At 47.3% G+C, this 18,857-nt stretch overlaps 1 protein-coding gene across 2 annotated transcripts in view; it reads left to right on the top strand.

Annotated features, from left to right (window-relative positions):
- The window catches only part of ASXL2 (ASXL transcriptional regulator 2), an 87,317-nt gene that overhangs the window by 29,047 nt on the left and 39,413 nt on the right, over positions 1–18,857 (top strand). The window contains exons 2-4 of one of the 2 annotated variants that reach the window (XM_048516297.1): positions 1,529–1,611; positions 12,415–12,417; positions 15,131–15,239. In XM_048516297.1, coding sequence (XP_048372254.1) covers positions 1,529–1,611; positions 12,415–12,417; positions 15,131–15,239 — 195 coding nt within the window. The remainder of the gene's footprint in view (positions 1–1,528; positions 1,612–12,414; positions 12,418–15,130; positions 15,240–18,857) is intronic. The other variant, XM_048516305.1, reaches the window with a different exon arrangement.

Raw genomic sequence — 18,857 nt, 5'->3', positions numbered from 1 at the left:
ATACTGGTAGGTAATACGAGTGGAAGTGAAACACATACACACTTTGCCGTGTGAGACGTCAGGTGGGGTTCCCCCCCACACACACATGCATGTAACTTTCACTCTCTGTTCCTCACCCACTACTACCACACAACACACATACTCTCATCCACATCCAGCTCATCCTCACACACCTCACTCTGCCCTCCCTCACATCCAACCACCACTTACCCACTTCCTCACCCATATTCACCACAGCTTTCTTTTACTAAAAGCAAGCTGGAATTTGCCTTTTTCTTCTAAGAAAATCCACGGAGTGGGGGCGTACCAACACTACTGGCTCCGCTTCTTTTGCACATGGCCCTTTAAGAGCCCAGGGAGCTGGCCTCAATCTGAGCGCCTCACCACCCTGCCTCTGCTGCCTCACTGGGATAGCCTCCTTGCCCCAGTTCTACCTTACCCAAGCCAGGACTGTGCGTGTCAACCAGCCTCATGGACAGTGGGATTCGCAGTCTGGACAGTTCCGTTGTGGAATGGAAAGGGTTACCTTATACTAAAAAAACAAGACACCACCATATAATAATGTGAATTGAAAAGGGAAAGAGGGATTCCATTTGACCACCCCAAAAGGCTATGCTGCAGATCATTGGACCTGCATGGGCATCTGTGTGGACTGCGGACTGTGATGAGAAGGACAATTTCCACAGCCTGTGCCTGTGTTTTATAAGAGCTACTGTGTCTTTGTTTATCTCTATGAGGTGCTGGAGAGAGCTTTGAATGATGGCTAGGTCTTACGTTTTCCAAGAGACTGTAACTATTGTTTTTAGTATGCTTTGGGACAATCTTCCACTGGGCACAAACTGACCTACTTAATCTGCAAAGAACATCCTGAATCACTCTTGAGACAGTAATATGTCATAACTTGGGATTCTGCCATGCACTACAACCTTGGAGGAAAGATTTGGACAGCTACCATGGTGCACCTCTGTATCATTCATCATTAAAAGATGTAATCAAGTGATCCTGTAATAAAAGTGTAGGATACTAGGTAGGATGTGGAAATCAGGACTGCAAAAATATCATTTCTGGGAATGCTAACAGTTCCACTTTAATGTCCAATAGACATTAATGGGGATGTTAATATGTGGGGGAAATGTTGATGGGGGTTGGGTTCTGCACTGTGGAACATATTTGGCAAACAGACCATTTACCCAGGAGGCCGGCCTCACGTGAACTGAAATGGAACCCAATTGCGGAGGCTTCGAATCAACATGTTGCAGAGCAGTTTTTAATTTTTTACTAATGTCTAAAGGGGAAACTGAGGAAACTGATTGGACTGTCTCATCCCTAAGGGACAGTCGAGTGCTTAGTGATGAACAAGTAAACTGGTAGAATGGGGGAAAGTAGTGGATTCAGTGATCTCTGTATGTGAAAACAGTAGAGAGTGAAGGGCATCTAGCAGGCACTCGTGCTCTATGTATCAAAGTAAGCACAGAAGCAAGTAAATAGCTTTTTAAAAAAGCCATTTTGATATGTGCTTTTTTGCCAGGTCCTGGAGAAGAATCCCAACACACCTATGAGCCATAAAGAGATCCTTCAGGTTATCCAAAAAGAAGGATTGAAAGAGATCAGGTGAGTGGTAATTGAACAGCAGTGTTAAGATTTATTGACTTGTTCTGTAGTCCACCTGTATCTCCTGTGTATCTTGTAGTGTGCCCTGACCTGGATAACCCAGGCTAGCCTGGTATTGTGAAATCTCAGAAGCTGAGCAGGGCCAGCCCTGGTCATTATTGCTGGTAACGGGGAGACCACCAAGAAATACCTGGGTTGTGATATGAAGGCAGGCAATGGCAAGCGATCTCTGAATGTCTCTTGTCTTGAAAACCCCACAGGATTGTCATCAGTCAGCTGAGACTTGATGGCAAAAAAATTCTTGGCAGTGCCAAGTGGCTGATTCAGACCCTCCTTAATGTCATAGTACCATGTCTTGATCAAGATCCCTACCTGTTCACTTAACAGCTGCACCTCTAACATTATCCATTACACACTGAACTATGGATAATCTCTTCAAACATCAACCAAGCACTTGGCTTTGGCACTATTCGTATTATTTCAGTGGGGACCAAGCAGCTTTTCATTCTCTTTGCTTCAGCCCTGTTTTATTTGTTTATTTACATTATCTGTAGTCCACCTTACATTATCTGTAGTCCAAGGCGGATTGCACGTAGTGAGCCAGCACAATCACAAAAACGGGACATTGAATAATCAGTGCATTGGGATTTTAGAAATTTGAAACCACCAGAAAGAACTGACGGGTACTGTAAATTTCAACATGACATATTACGTCCTTCGAGGGTAAGGTGGTATACAAACTTAATAAATAATAATAATATTAAGCAGTACAGAAATGACATAAATAGGATCCTACTTCCAATAATTTGTACACAGCAGTATAGACCACAGTCTCTAATAGTTTAACCAAGCAATTGTGAAACCAGTTTCTATAGTGCAACCCTATTGCCTGTTCAGAAAAGCATTCTTTAATAGTTCAGTTTTGCATAATTTGCGGAAAGCCAAGAGAGTGGGAGTTTCCCTGACCTCCTCAGGAAGGCCATTCCACAAAGCTGGAGCCACAATGGAGAAACCATGTGTATGGGCATTGGTTAATTTTGCCCATTTTCAGGTTGGTATCTGCAGAAATGCCTGCTGATTCCGGTGGAGTCATTGTGGCAGAGCTTAGGGAGATGCAGTCCTGCAAGTTAGAGGGTTCAAGACTATGAAGGGCTTTGTATGTAATAGCCAATCCCTTAAACTGAGCTTGGTCACAGATGGGCACCCACTGGAGCATCTGTAGAATGGAAGTAATATTCATGCTCCGCCTAACTCCTGCTGATAGTCAGGCAGCTGCATGCTGAACAAGTTGGAGTTTCCAAGTTGATTTTGAGGGGAGGCCAATGTACAGTGATTTACAGTAGTGAAGTCTCAGTGTTACTGTGGCGTAGATCCAGGCGGCCAGGTAAGGAATGTCAAGGTTAGAGACAATCTTACATGCTAGGTTAAGTTACAACTGCATTAACTTGCTTCTTCAATAATACAGCTGGATCCAGTGTGTCTCCAAGGCTTTTAATTGAGTCAGCAAGGGTCAGTTGAACTTCATCAAAAGCAAGGAGAACAATGTCCTTCAAGGCCTTCGCCTTCCCAGCCAGCATTACCACTGTCTTTTCAGGGTTTAGTTTCAATTAGTTCACTTTTAGCCAGTTCATCACAGTGGCAAGGCAGTGATTTGGGATCTCTACCACATCATCAAGAGCTACGGATAAGGATATATAGAGCTGAATATCATCAGCATATCGATGTCAACTATCAGTCCCACCTACCACTCAAGGTATCTGTTGCGGGGAGAAGAAAGGAAGGCGTGTGTAAACTGCTTTGAGACTCCTTACAGGAGAGAAAGGCAGGGTGTAAATCCAAAACTCTCTCACTCAACTCTCTTTAGCCACACAGCTCAGAAAACCCACAACAGTCATTCTGAGATGTCCTTGAAAACTGCCTCACATAGAGCACATTACAGTAGTCCAGCTTGAAGCTTTCAGTGGTATTGATCAGCATAGCTAGACCAGCAGCATCTAGATCGTGCATGCTAGGAGAAATTGAAAGACAACTCTCCTAGCATTAGCAGCAACTGGTTTGTGCATTAACAAGATTGGATCCAGGAGTACCACCGATCTCGTAATTTAATCTGCTAGGGAAAGCTTAACTCCATCTGTGACTGGTAGATCGGCACCAGCCAAGCATTTTGCCTCCCATCCAGCATCCTGTCCATCTAGTCTAGATTAAGCTTCAATCTCAAACATTAAACTTGTCCTCATAGGAACGTTACTCCAGCCGTGAATCATCTCTTAAGTTCTATGCCTTAAAGATACAGCCACCAGAGCTGAAGACAGTATTCTTTAGGGTGGTTTCGGCCATCTTGTCGGGTTGTTCTTTACCACTTGCTAGTAAGGCAGGAAGAGCTTTTTGGTCATATCCTGTTGGCGCCAAAATTGCCCCAGTATCTTTCTGCCTCGCTAGTGAGTGCAACAACTTCGACAGGCTCCTGAAATTTTTTGTCAGAGCACGCCTTTTCTTCATAAGAGCTTTCGTTTTTTGTTTCTTTTTCTTCGCTTCACCCTCGCGATCGCCGTTTCGTGAGTCTCCCGCGTCGTTGATCCTCGTTTCCCCTCCTTTTGCCGCGCTCGTCTGGGAGCATGGCCACGGCCCCTTTTTGTCCCCCCCCCGGGAGGGATTTTGCCGCTCCGCCGCGGAGAACACCAGAGCGGCGGCCAGGGCATCCCGCTCGCCCCCGCGGAGCCGGGGAACCGAGCGGCCGGAGCGGATCGCCCCCTCAACCAGCCATCGGGCCCGCGAGCGCAACGCCTCCCGATCTCCGGGGGAGGGAAGAGGGAGGCGCGCGAGTTCAGCCGGCCCGTGTACGGGCCGCCGAGAACTCCCTGCCGACGGCCGTGGCAGAGAAAAAAGCGCGGGAAGGAGGGGACCCGCCGAAGCGGCGCCGCGGCGCCATGGATTCAATGCAGCGCTTGCCCAGCAGGGCGCCAGGGCCTCCGCGGCCTTCTCCCCTCAACGCGCCTCAGAGAGAGGCCTTTCCCTGCCGAGCAGGCAGGAGGTGGCAGTTCCCGGCCCATCCAGCTTACAGGAAGAAATTCCCAACGACTGGAGTCGCTTCTCTCCCCACCAGCTTGTCACCTTGATGCGGTCCTCCATTAGAGAGGAAGTTTCTCAACAAATTCCCCCCTCTAGTTCCAGCAGGGATAAATCCCGCCGCAGGGCCAGGTCCCGATCCAGGTCCCCTCGCCCCCATAGAGCAGATAGGGACTGGTTGGCACTAACCTATGGCTCAGACATTAGCGACGTCAGTGAGGGGGAACTAGGTTCCGATTCTGATCACTTCTCAGACAACGACACCCCCATCCCCGAATTTGGGGACCAGACTCACCGGCTTTTTAAGATAGAGCAGCTGCCAGTCCTACTGGCCAAAACTATCTCCGCCCTAGCCCTGCATGATTCAGCAGAGGCAGAGGATCCTAATTCCACGCAACCGTCCAAGCCCATTAAGGGTTGCCCAGAGGGCCTCACAAACATTTTCCCTGTGGAGGATGAGGTTTCCCATTTTTTCCCTCTCCCACAATATTTTGAGCGAAAATTTAGAAAGGAGTGGATTAATCCAGCCAATAATAAGGGCTTCCCTCCGCTATTCAAAAAGCTGTATTTGGCCCCTGACCACCTCCACAGCCTTGTCAAGACCCCGCTGGTGGATGGTCCCATTTCCGCCCTCCATTCAGGAGGCCTAGTCCACAGGGACGGTGAGGGAAACATTAAGGACCCCATAGATAGGAAGGCCGAGTCCAACCTCCGCAGAGTACACGAGGGCTCAGCTATGGCCGCTAGAATACTAGCACCTTCAGCCACAGTAGCCAGAGCCGCCCTGGTCTGGCTCCAGCGACTCCTCACCATCATCCCCCCCCCCAAGACCAGGGGGTCAGAGAGGGCGTGGAAAGAGTCATCATGGCAGTTTCCTTCCTAGCCGACTCCACCTTCGACGCTTTTCTCACCTCGTCTCGCATCATGGCCACAGCTGCGGTGACTCGGCGCCTCATCTGGCTCAAGCCGTGGCAGGCCGACACCCTGTCCAAGACGGTGGTTGCCAGCTACGACTACCAAGCGGGCATTCTATTCGGTTCCGAGCTGGACAAGGTCTTAATTGAGACCAAGGACCACAAGAAGGCCATGCCGCGGTCAGTGAGGCCAGACAAGCCCCGTTTTTCTCACAAGTCTTCCTTTCGGTCCTTTCGATCTTCCTTTCGTCCCCAGCAAGACAACCGGCGGCCCACCTGGCAAGGCCAGAGCTCCGTCCGGAAGAGACAGGACTTCCGCGGTCCACCAAGGGGAGGAAAGTCCTTTCGCCCTGACTCATCTCAGGGAAACAAAGCCTGACTACTCAAAGGAGCAAATCGGAGGCCGTCTCCTACACTTCCAGCACCTGTGGCTACCCCCCTTCGCAGATCAATGGATCCAAGAGATCGTTTCCTCCGGCTACTCCTTAGAGTTCCACTGCTGGCCACGGGACCGCTTCCTACCATCGCCCATCAGTGCAAAGCCAGAGAAGGCAGCAAGACTGCGCCAGGCGATTGCTCACCTGACGTCCATCCGAGCCATCGAGCCAGTGCCCGTGGAGGAAGTCTCAACGGGAGTCTACTCCCACTTTTTTACTGTCCCCAAAAAGAACGGGGACACCAGAGCCATCCTGAACCTCCGGCATGTCAATCGCTTCCTCCGCAAATTTCGCTTTCGGATGGAGACCCTCAGGTCGACAGTTGCAGCTATCCAACAGGGGGATTTCCTCACATCCCTCGACCTGAGGGACGCCTACCTGCACATCCCCATCAATCCTGCGCACTATTGTTTCCCTGCAGCTTTTGCCCTGGGGACAGCCACTTCCAGTGCATTAAGCCCTTCCATTTGGGCTTGCCACCGCCCCCCGGGTCTTTATGAAAGTGCTGGTAGCCCCGATCGCCCTTCTTCGCAGCCAGGGGATCCACGTCCACCCCTACTTGGACGATCTCCTGATAAGGTCAAGGTCCAGAGAGCTTGCGACCAGGGATGTCCGCACAGTCCAGCGGACCTTGTCAGAGCACGGGTTTGTCATCAACCTGGACAAGAGTTCCCTGAGGCCCTCACAGAGGATGGAGCACCTAGGTGCAATGATAGATACGACAACCTGCACCCTCTTCGTGCCTCCAGCAAAGATAGAGAAAATTCAAACAGTGTGCCACAGGTTGCTACGGGCTCGCACCACCACCCTGCTCCAACTTGCCAGCCTGCTGGGCCTTCTGATGTCCACTATCGACCTCATACAATGGGGCAGGCTTCACGCCCGCCCACTCCAGTCTCTTTTGCGGCCCCACGCGATTTCCATCATCCACCGGAGGGACCGAGTACTTCCCATTCCTCCCTCAGTACGATGCAGCCTCCACTGGTGGACGTCTCCCAGCCACCTAAAGGGAGGGAAGACCTTTGCGCCCCAAGGCCAGATACACCTCTTCTCGGACGCAAGCCTCACAGGGTGGGGAGCAAAGCTAGGAAGGCATTTCGCTCAGGGCCTCTGGTCTCCTCGTCTGACATCTCTGCCCATCAACGTACTCGAGGTAAGGGCCATACTGCTGGCCCTCCGATCCTTCCGGTGTTGGCTCCTGAGGAGGCACGTAGTAGTCCACACGGACAATATCTCCGCAAAGTGCTACATAAACCACCAGGGGGGGTCTCGGTCCTCCCAACTGCACAGAGAGGCCTTTCAGGTTCTCACCTGGGCGGAGGCCAACCTAGCATCCCTGAGAGCGGAACACATCCAGGGCTCCCTGAACATCGAGGCAGATTGGCTAAGCCGCACCAGCATCTCCAATGCAGAGTGGAAGCTAAATCCCATGGTGTTCCGTCTGATTGCGGAAGAATTCGGAGAGCCGGTGATCGATCTATTCGCCAATCATCTCAACAATCAGACCCCCAAATTCATGGCGCGCTTCTTCCATCCACAGGCGACTGCAGTCGATGCCCTATCAGCTCGGTGGCCCCCGGGACTTCTCTATGCCTTCCCCCCCCTTCCTCTCCTCCACAGGTTGCTCAGAAGGATCCAGGAGCAGAAGAGGCAGATCATCCTCGTGGCTCCCAACTGGCCACGGCGGTCGTGGTACTCCGCCCTCCAGCAGCTTTCCGTGGTCCCGCCGCTTCTTCTCCCGGTCACCCCGGATCTCCTGTCCCAGGGACCGCTACTTCATCCGGACCCAGGGTGGCTCAGGCTGACCGCGTGGCTCTTGAGCGGAGAGGTTTAAGGGACAGGGGCTACTCAGAGGCAGTCGTGGACACCATGATCGCAGCCAGGCGGAGATCGACAATCGGTATTTACAACTCGTCTTGGAAGGCCTTCGCCAGATGGTGCAGGAGGAAGCAGGTTGATCCAGAGAGTCCGACCATCGCCTCCATTCTCGCCTTCCTGCAGGACGGCTTCGTGACGGGTCTCCGATGTTCCACCCTTCGGCGTCAACTGGCGGCGCTTGCCACTGTTCTTCCTCCTACAGGGTCGCTCTCCGTCACCAGACATCCAGATGTCCTGCAGTTCCTCAAGGGTGTGCAGCAGTCCCAGGCTCCGGTGGTCCATCGTTTCCCTTCCTGGCGCCTACACGCGGTCTTGGACGCGCTCACCAAGTCACCCTTTGAGCCGGTCCAATCGATCCACCTTCGATGGTTGCGTATGAAGCTCCTCTTTTTGGTAGCCATTACCTCCGCCAGGCGGGTGTCCGAGCTCAGGGCGCTGTCTGCAAACCCTAACCTTTGCCAATTTTTTCCGGACAGAGTAGTACTCAGGCCAGACCCGTCCTTCAAGCCTAAGGTGGCTTCCAACTTCCATTTAGGTCAGGAGTTAGTACTGCCCAACTTCTGTCCCAAGCCGTCTCATCCTAGAGAGAGGCTTTGGCATTGCCTAGATGTACGTAGGGCTCTTAAAGCCTTCCTCATACGTACTGAGGAAATCAGAAGATCTGAGTCCCTTTTTATCAACATAGTTCCCCCCCGGCTGGGGGAGGCCATGTCCTCTGCTGCCATTAGCTCTAACATCAGAGCTTGCATCATAGAGGCACACAAGGCAAGCAATCTACCTGTGCCTAGTGGGATTACGGCCCATTCCACTCGGAGCGCAGCAGCAAATGCTGCACTCTACAAGCACGTCCCGTTAGATCAAATCTGTAGGGCGGCTACATGGGCCTCTCCCTCCTCTTTCGTCAGACACTACAGGCTGACCTCCCTGGATGCAGTCCAGGCATCCTTCGGCAGAAGGGTCCTGGAGCATATTATTGGAGATTAACGGAACCCACCCTCTTGGGGGTACTGCTTGGGGAGTCCCAACAAGATGGCCGAAACCACCCTAGAGAATGACCCATTGGATACTCACCGTGAAGGGGTCTTCTCTTGGGTGGTGAAGGCCATCTTGGCCCTCCCTGTTCTCGTTCTCCTCTGATAATATGCTCCTGGTAATTCTAAATTTCTAGTCTTTGGCTTCGGGCGATTTTTCTAGTCCCGTGGAGTTTGTTTATTATAGTCAGTTTTTTGGTCCTCCCTGTTGGAGATTTTTTGACTTTTTCCGTGTTTGGACCATTGTTCCAGTTGACTTTCCGGCAGCGGGGTATGCTGCCCCTGTTCCTTTCTGGTTTGTTTCTACTTACTGCAGCTCGGCTCGTCAGATACTGGGGCAATTTTGGCGCCAACAGGATATGACCAAAAAGCTCTTCCTGCCTCACTAGCAAGTGGTAAAGAACAACCCGACAAGATGGCCTTCACCACCCAAGAGAAGACCCCTTCACGGTGAGTATCCAATGGGTCGTTTCAAATGATGCTGCACCATAAACTTATAAAAGAAGAGTGTGATACTGGAAGTTTTATTGTCAAACCCTTTCCTAATAATTCATAGCACAGACTCTGGCCGGTTCCTGAACTATTGCCATTGCCTCTCTATTCTCCACCCACACCCCAGGATGTCTGGAGCAACTGTTCGACTCTGCGAGAGCAACTTTGTGGTGGCAGCACTTCTAGTGGTACTGCTCCCATAATAAACCATTAGCATGAATGGCAGTCATATTGTCTTTGACATCTTCAGAATGGTCAAAATGAAATGAACGTAGGAGAGAGATTAATTAAGTCTGAATGAAGCCAACGATCTGACTGCTGTGTCTAAGGAATTGTTAGTGCATAGTAGTAATGACTCCTTAAGTCTAGTGTAGCCTCCCAAGGGGAAGTCTGAAGTTTCAGGGAAGCACATGACCTCCTCCCTTTATCCCAGTTTTTGTTCTTCAGCAGGACGAGAAGGGAGATGTTCTCCCAGTTGCGATTCTGGTAGCGATGTGAGCTCCTGACCTTTTAAACCCCCAAGATCAGGTTGGACAGGCTACATTTGTCAGGGCTGCGAAAATAAACACCTGGTCCAGTTCCTTGACTGTAACAACTTTCTGACAAATGTACAGGCAATGATCTACTAGAGATCACCTGTTTTCAGTTGGAAACTGCTTCACGAAACCTTCCTGAGATGGAACATCTGGTGTTTGTGAGTTTTTACATCTTTCAACCTTGAAAAGGCTTACGTCACCACTTGGAAGAATCATTGGAATCTTGTATAAATTCGGACTGGGGACATTTCCTTATTGGTGCTGAACTTTTGATGAACTGTGTTTCAGATTTTCATCAGCACTAACAATTGTGTGCCTTTTTAAGGAGGAAAGGCCTGTGTTTCAAGGTGACTGTTTTCTGTGAATTGCTCCAGCACTGCGGCCCACAACTGTCACTGTGTGGATGATTTCCAAAAATTCATCTTCCTGTACGTGGCTTACTGAAAGACAGCTGCTGCAAGTCCTTCAGTTTCATCTAGCGATGAGCTGTACCAAATGATTATAAATGTTCTTGGGCTATAGTCATATCTTACATTGTGGTCTGGAAATTAAACAGGACCAGGCAGGCATCCTAGTGTTTACAGAGGTTAAATTCTTGGGGTGGTACTGGTGCTACCTTGCATAATCCAGCTAAAAGTGAAATCGACAAAGGCATCAAGTATTCTTCATTGTTGGATTGCTCCAGCCTGAAAGTGCCTCCATACTCTAATTCCTTGGTGCACAAAGAAGATCTGCCATATGCAGCCTCTAGACAGAAGCATGTAACCACACATCTTGCAACATTAGGTATACAGGAAACCCTCTGAAGGATTTAATCCTGGTCCCAAATCATATGTGACAATGACAAGAGCAGAAAAGCCCAAACAGTAATTCTCCAGTGTTGATCAAATGGATCTTTGAAGGACCGAGGTAGGAAGTTGTTCAGCTGAAGGGGAAAGCCCTCGCTGGTTTCTGTGTGCATTACAATGTTCCTGATCTTCATCATGTGAGCTTAATTTAGTTTCTGGGTGAAGATGTCAGTGGCCATGTTGCTTTCAGTGTTTATCTGTTTGGCCGGCTGCTGTCTTTCTGCTCTATGCATGTAGAGTGACTCTGTCCGTCATATATGACAATTCCTTGCCTGGGTGTTGCACTGCTTGAGTACAAGCTGAGAAGTTGTGGTGTAAACCCCTGTTACTTTTTTGGATGGTTTTTCTTAGGCAACATGTATTGAAGTAGGAAGGGCATTCAGGCTTTTATCGTGTTACTTATAAGGCCTCCTCAGTCAGTCTTACCAAATGATGGGTGAGTTCAGTATTCTTTCAAATCAGAAAGCAGAGAACAGATGCAGAGCAGAGGAAGTGGTAATTTAGAGATGTAGTTCAAAATGAGTCTTTTCACCCCAAGTACAGTATTTCACATCATTGTAGTTAAGCAGAAATGGGTGTCACATTCTCCCCGACCCCTGAAACTGGACTATTTTTTTGTCTCAGTCTCAAATGCCTTCTTTCTCCTGTGTGTCAACGCCGGAAGATGACAGAGGTGAAGTGTCCTTTAAGTGTTAATTAAAGCAGAGTGTCTCATTGAAGTGCACTCGAAAGATGCCTGATCTGATAACAAATGGAGCTGGTGACAAAACTGGAGAAATTTATTTTTTATTCTCCCAGTTGGTAAAGCAGTCTTCCACATGGGTGGGGAAACTGGGATAAATCTCGACAATCGCAGCTGCTCTTTTGCAGAGTGAGTTTGCAGGAGGAGACCATAATACTTCATAGTGTTGGAAATGGCTCCGGATGTTTTTCAGTCCTCTCCCATAATCTGCAGGATCTTTCTTCTTGCCTTGAAAGTCAGTCTTAATGTACTTTATGAATTCAGGGTTGCTTGTGAAATTGACATTTATTTGCTTGTCCGCTTCTTCTCCTCCAATGTCATTTGGGAATATCAGAAGGAAGCAAAGGAGGGTTGACCTCCGTTGCATGTGTTCGCTTGCTACTACAAGTAGCTTCACTCCCAAGTCACTCAGATCCTGCATAACAGGTCTGAAGCCCTGCCCTCAGCCCATTTGGAAATCACTGCATCTGTGTTCTCCTGGAGGCGGAGGACATCTTGGAAGGGGTGATTCCAACCCCTTCTGTCTGGGAGGCAGCAAGACGTTTTTTGTCACTTCCTCTCAGAGATCCAGGCACCATCTTATTCAGTATCTGTGACAAATCTTGGTATGGTCTATCAGTGTCTTAAAAGCTAGGTGCCGTTTAATGATTGAATTAGCAGAATGCTACCTGCAGCTTACGGTCTACCAAGACAAAAACACAAGGACTGGACATAAAGGGGAAGGGGAAGAGGAAGCTGGGAGGGTGGTGGTCACTGGGAAAATGTTTAAAGTATTGCTTTGCTAAGTACTCAAAGAACATTCTTTCTCTTCTTCCCGCTCTGCCTGGTTTTTCTCTTTCTGGATTGCAATCGACTCCAGAAGGTAAGAATTGTTGCTGCTGTTATATAATACATTTGAACCAATGTTGCAGCTAATGAAGGTGAAGAAACAAGCCTGTTTTGCACATTTGCCTTAAAGTAGAATGACAGCAATATTGTTAGATTAAAGGGTGGTTTCCCTGTGTGTTCTTCCTATTTCTGCCAGGAATTTGAGCCTGAAAGCTAAGTTTGCAGAAGCAACAGCTAGCCTTAGAACAGCTGGTATGTTCCTGATTAACAAGGAGCTGCCCTTAGTCCCACTTGACCTGGGCAGTTGTCTTCTGCTCTGTGGTTTGGGCTGTGGCTTTGCTCAGTGAAGGCAGTTTAGTACAGGCCTTCCAGCTCAGGTGGTTTCACCTATTTAACTTTCCTGGCTCTTCTGAGCCATCCTGTGTCTGACTCTAGAATGTTTTGAATAGTCCATTAGACTCAGAGGCACATCTGACTCTGCATGGCAACCTCTCAGTTCTAGATTGCTACCAGAAACATGAGATGCATCCATGGAAGAGTGATGCATGGTTAGTGCTAGGTCCTGTGCTGGAAGTTGGTAGCCAATTGTGCAAGCTACTGTACAGTCCATGTTGGTTTTATGATCATACCTGTCAGTGGTGGACCATTCAAGTCCATGCTCAATATCTGCATACTTGATGTGAGTGAATGCATTGAGAGCTAGCATGGTGTAGTGGTTAAGAGCAGGTGGGTTCTAATCTGGAAAACCGGGCTTGATTCCGCACTCCTCCACCTGAGTGGCGGAGGCTTATCTGGTGAACCAGATGTGTTTCCGCACTCCTGTATTTCTGCTGGATGACCTTGGGTTAGTCACAGTTCTTTGGAACTCTCGCAGCCCCACCTACCTCACAGTGTCTGTTGTGGGGAGAGGAAGGGAAAGGAGCTTGTAAGCCACCTTGAGTCTCCTTACAGGAGAGAAAGGTGGGGTATAAATCCAAACTCTTCTTCTTTAGCATATTTTATCTCCCCTCAGATTTGCTCTAAATGTAGTTATCAGGATCTTTGTAGTGTTCTTCCAGTTCTCAATCCTGTCTGCTTTTGCTGATGCTAAGCAAGATACATGAGTTAAGCAAAGCACACTTTAATATTGGATTGTAGTAAGGACATAAAACCCACTGTATGTGGATAGAACCGAGCTTAAACATGAATCCTGGCTACTGTTTGCTTATTGGTTTGTGGTACTGGGTCAGTTTTCCCCACATCTTAACTCAAAACTCTCTCCCTGTTTCAGTTGAATTTTGTGTACCTCTAGTACTTCCAAACCAAATGAAGATTTTAAAACACTACATAGGAACACAGCCTAGTTTATTACTTTTAATTGCTTTAGTTGCTTTTCTTTCTGTTGAAATTCTTAGTGGTGTAGGAGGTTAAGAGCTCGTGTATCTAATCTGGAGGAACCTGGTTTGATTCCCAGCTCTGCCACCTGAGCTGTGAAGGCTTATCTGGGGAATTCAGATTAGCCTGTGCACTCCCATACACGCCAGCTGGGTGACCTTGGGCTAATCACAGCTTCTCAGAGCTCTCTCAGCCCCACCTACCTCACAGGGTGTTTGTTGTGAGGGGGGAAGGGCAAGGAGATTGTCAGCTCCTTTGAGTCTCCTGCAGGAGAGAAAGGGGGGATATAAATCCTAACTCTTCTTCTCTTCTTCTTCTTCTTAAATGTTCAAAAATACCATCAGTGTTGAAATGTCATAAATCATTGAAAGGCCATATATACACAATAGCAGGAAGAGACGGCACTTAATTTCCATGCTGAGATCTAATAAATATTTATTTCCTGCCCACATTAGATGTGGTTTGCAGTCGCGTAACTCTGCACTGATATACGGTAGCAGTTTTCCTCTACCCTGGAATCGTGCTTATCTCCTTGATTTCCAAATGCACAGCAGCCCTTTAGTGTCCACAACTAAGTTGCAGCAGCTCTAAATTTTTTGAAGTGCCATGATCATGGCATACCTTGATTCCTAGCCAGCACACTCTGAAGCATGATACATGTTAGCCTGTACTTTCAAAGGAATAAAGTAAAAGGTAAAGTTTCCCCTTCAGTCGTGTCTGACCCTGGGGTACCACTGCAAGCAGTGATTTCATAGGCAAGCTGGTTTTTCCAGAACTAACATAAGTGGGGGTTTTTTAGCCCCTTTGGCTTTGCTTTTGATGAGACTAGGGACTTGAGGGTATGAGGGTAGAGCTCCAGTGTTTTAATTGTTTCTGGATATGGATGCCCTGAACTCTGAGGAAGTGTCAGGCAACCAAAACGCTGAAGAAAATCTTTTCCCCAGAAGCTACCTTTTGTTTGTTCTCTGAATGCAAGAGCAAAATTCCCCTCTCCCCCAAAAAGAAGTGATCGGAAGAGAATTTCAATCTTCTGGGCAACATATGGTGGCTTGTTTTGTTAATTTGTGCACCCAGTACAATTCACTTTTAATTTGTGCACCCAGTACAATTCACTCCTTAAATTATTCACTTGGGAGATTACTGCACATGTCAGGGTCTGAATTCAGCACTATCTCTGGCCATATGTCTTAATAGTTGGATTTATTTTGGCAATCTGAATACAGTGGCCCCTTAATGCCTAGATCTGAATTAGAGGGATTGAGACATTTGAATAATTAGGAGCTGGCCTAGACCATTTTTCATGCTACTTTGTTGCACTGGTCAAGTGTTTCTTCACTATTCCAAGTGGACTGATCTTGCACTTCTGTTTTTAGTGGGACTTCTCCTCTTGCATGTCTGAATGCTATGCTGCACACCAATTCCCGTGGGGATGAGGGCATTTTCTATAAGGTCCCTGGGAGGATGGGAGTCTACACACTGAAGGTAAGTGCATTTCTCACTGGAAGTCAGAACTGGTTCATATCAAAGCAACAGGCGGGCTACCATCAGAGCTTCTCCAGCGGAGATTATGAGAGTCTCTTTAAACATGAGCAGCGTTGCGTCTTGGTTCCCAGCATGCAAAGGGGCTGTGGCTCAGTGCTAGGGCATCTGCTTTGCAAGCTGGGAGTCTCAGGTTCACTTCCTGGCATCTCCACTTAAAGGGAATCAAGAAATCCACCGTAGTATAGTAGCTAAAATTCTGGGCTAGGATTTGTGAAACCTGAGTTCAAACAACCAGCCTGCCATGGAAGCTCACTTGGGAACCTTGGAACAGTCATGCATTCTCAACCTAACTTACCTCACTGTTTGGGTAAAATGGAGAAGGGGGGAAGAGGGGAGCAGGCTGCAAGGGCTGCTGGTATGAGTGAATGGAAGCATTTCAGCAGTCCTTCACTCCTTAAGTGGTCTCTGGAAGTTACCCTTTTAAACTTGGCCCCAGTCTGGGAAAGGGAGCACCTAGGATTGTATACAAAGTCTCCAGTTAACCAGACTGTTACCATCTGGCAGACGATACAGGGCCCTCAGAACTAGGACAAAGAGGCTTAGAGACAGCTTCTACTCTAGAGCTGTGGCTATGCTAAACTCCGCTGCTTCATATTGATGTATTTGGGGCTGTGTAGGGATGGGTGGAGGAAGGGGAAAGTGAGGATGATGTATGAGTCTGAATTTGTGTGCATCGAGGAATGCTGCTGTAAATTTCGTTGTGCGTGCACAATGACAATAAAATGCTTATGCTTAATGCTGCCCTCCCAGTAAGGGTGTATCTACAGAAAATGGCATCCAGGGCAAGGACTGAATTTGTGCTCCTCCCAACATCTTTTAGATAATTGTACCATAATACAAGTCAAGCTCTTTAGTGTTTTAATTGGGTTGCTAACCCCCAGGTGGGGCCTGGAGTCCTCCCAGAATTTCACTTCTAAACTATAGAGATCAGTTCTCCTGAATAAAATGTCTACTTTGGAGGGTGGACTCCCTGTGAGGTTCCTCTTCTTTCCAAAACCATCTCTCCATAGGTATCACCTCTCCTCCTCCGAAAAAGAGAGAAATATCCAAAGTAGGCAGCCCTATTGCAAAAAACATGATCCCAAAGTGACTGAGAGCCCTGAGAATTTCTGCATTGCTCTACCTCTCCATTAAAATAAACAGGCACCTCCTTTCTGATTCTTTTGACTGGAAAGACCAGAGATTGAATTTGGGATTTTCTGCATGACGAGCAGATGCTGAGCCCCTGCTCCTTATATCCTGCAGAAAACACATTCTCTGTCTTCATGTGATTCCCACAGAAATTCAGGTATTCCTTCTAGTGAATTATCTTATCAGGAAGTTTTTGGATGGATGTTTATTTCAGGCTTAGCAAAACATGGCCCATTAAGACATCTTTATTGAACTGCTGGTTAACTGCGTGGTTCAGCAGAAGAAATAAACATCTCACAGGTTGGCTCTCTGTTAAAGTTATGGTGCATGAATTTCTAGACCTGGTGAACATGCAAATCACTTGAAAGTGTGTTGGGAATAACTGCTGAAATCTCAGAAGTAAAAAAAAGTAGCTAAAATAATTTCTAAGAGTTAGCAAAAGGTTGGGAGAGTTCTGCATAGTTATCCTCCATTAATCACTAATGACAGGTAAAACCAGAATAAATGAGACAAAACAGTAAAACTTGCGGAATTCTTTAAATCCTCTACGCATAAAATTTCAGAGCAGTTAGTCTCGCTGCCTTAAATCTAGAAGAACCATAGATGAGATTCCAGTTTATTCATTTTTATATTAATTTTGGCTTTGATTTGTTATTGTGATTGGTATATTTCCACATTGCATGTTCACATACTGACAAAGAAAAACCTTTTTATTGTACAAGTGCACAGAAATCTTTATTCATTAAATTATGTTCTGTCTCTTGATGAAGAGAAAATGTGCCTATACTTCAATATACTTAAAACTAGAAATCTATAGTGAGTTTTCAGTAATATGCACATTCAGTAATATGCAACCGATTAATTAATCAATTAAAAGGCGGATTAATTCACTACAAATCTTTAACCTGACATCCCTGTGAAATAGATCATATATTAAGTAAGGGCAAGTAACAAACTCCATATTCTTTTTTTGTCTCAGACTATAATGCTATTTCTTGTCTGTTTCTCCTTCCCTTGTTTCCCTTGTTTGTAATTCATTTTAAGTCTTCAATTTTGCATTCAGGAGAATCAAAAATCATGCTCCCACTGTTCAGAAAGTTTCCTCATCTATGTTCATGCACTTTCAACAATAATATTCAGTCCCCCCTTAGAAATAACCTAGAGGGAGGTTGCCCTGGGGGGACTGGGGGCCTTGCCAACCTGAAGCGCCCTTGTCCTTCTGTTGGGCTTCTTTGAAATGCGCATTCATAACAAAGCACTAAACTGGATTAGGGTTTAAGTGAAATGATGGGCGTGGGGAACATATGCTGTTATGTTAAATCAGAGATCGCTTTTGTTCCATTGTGTAATGGAGCCTGGCATGTAATTGACATGGACTTCCGCTGGCTTGCTGGAGAGAGCTCCATGCCGGGTCTTGCCACCTGAAGGGAAGCCAGGGCTATGTACAACCAACATGGTACTGGGAGTTGCTGGACAAGCTCCCAAGCAGTTTGCATGACAGTCCCCGCACCCAAGTAGACCTATTCCAAGGAAGCCTTTCCCAGAACTAGGCGGAGGTGCCTGGCCTGCCTCTCTGGACTAGCCATGCCTCACACAGGTCTCCAGCAAGGCCAGCACTGAACAGAGCACTCCCTTCGCCACTACAAGGGCCATGCTCAGGCGTGTTGGGATGGCTGGCAGGCTGCCTTCTTTGCCTGCTGCCCCCAGGAAGGAACCCTGCACCACCCGGCATGTAGGACCCCTCTGGAGGTCATGGCGGATGCCGGAGCTGGTGCAGAGCCCCAAAGCCCGTGCACCTTGCCTCTCCCCTGCCACTACTTACCCACATTTCAAGCCTGTATTTTGTTACAGGGGCTGCATCATCAAGCATCCCAGGAAACTGGGGGTGCAGGGCTGGCATCGGCCTGGGAAGGGAAAGTTCACCTCTAGTGTTAATTTAAGGGGAAATTTCTTTTTAAAGTGTTATCATTGGAATTTATGCTCTTCTAGACTAGCAGTTACATATAAAAATGTTTCAGATATATATTGAAAGTGCAAGCAGTCTATAGGTTCATGTATGCATATGTGATAGGGGTGCAAAATCTGTAAAAATATTGGGTGGAAGTTTATAAAATAATAAAATTAACATCATGTGTTCCTTTTAAATTCAGACCTGAATTGTTTCTGTTGAATATTTTAGACCCATCAATGAACAAAAGAACTGAAAGATTAACATTGTATATGATTACAACTGCGAGAATACTCTTGGCAACGAAACTGAAATCTCAAATTACGACAAGAGACTTGTGTAAACTAGTAGAATATGCAGCCACAGACAGATTAACAGTGCTAATTAAATACCATAATCTGGACAAATTTGTGGAGGATTATGAATTATTAGGGAACTTCCTTAAGGAGAAAAAAAATAATATGAATTTCTTTCATCAG

The sequence above is a fragment of the Sphaerodactylus townsendi genome, linkage group LG01 (assembly GCF_021028975.2).
Source record: "Sphaerodactylus townsendi isolate TG3544 linkage group LG01, MPM_Stown_v2.3, whole genome shotgun sequence".
In the NCBI taxonomy this organism is placed as follows: Eukaryota; Metazoa; Chordata; class Lepidosauria; order Squamata; family Sphaerodactylidae; genus Sphaerodactylus; species Sphaerodactylus townsendi.
This window is presented reverse-complemented; position numbering and strand designations above follow the sequence as displayed.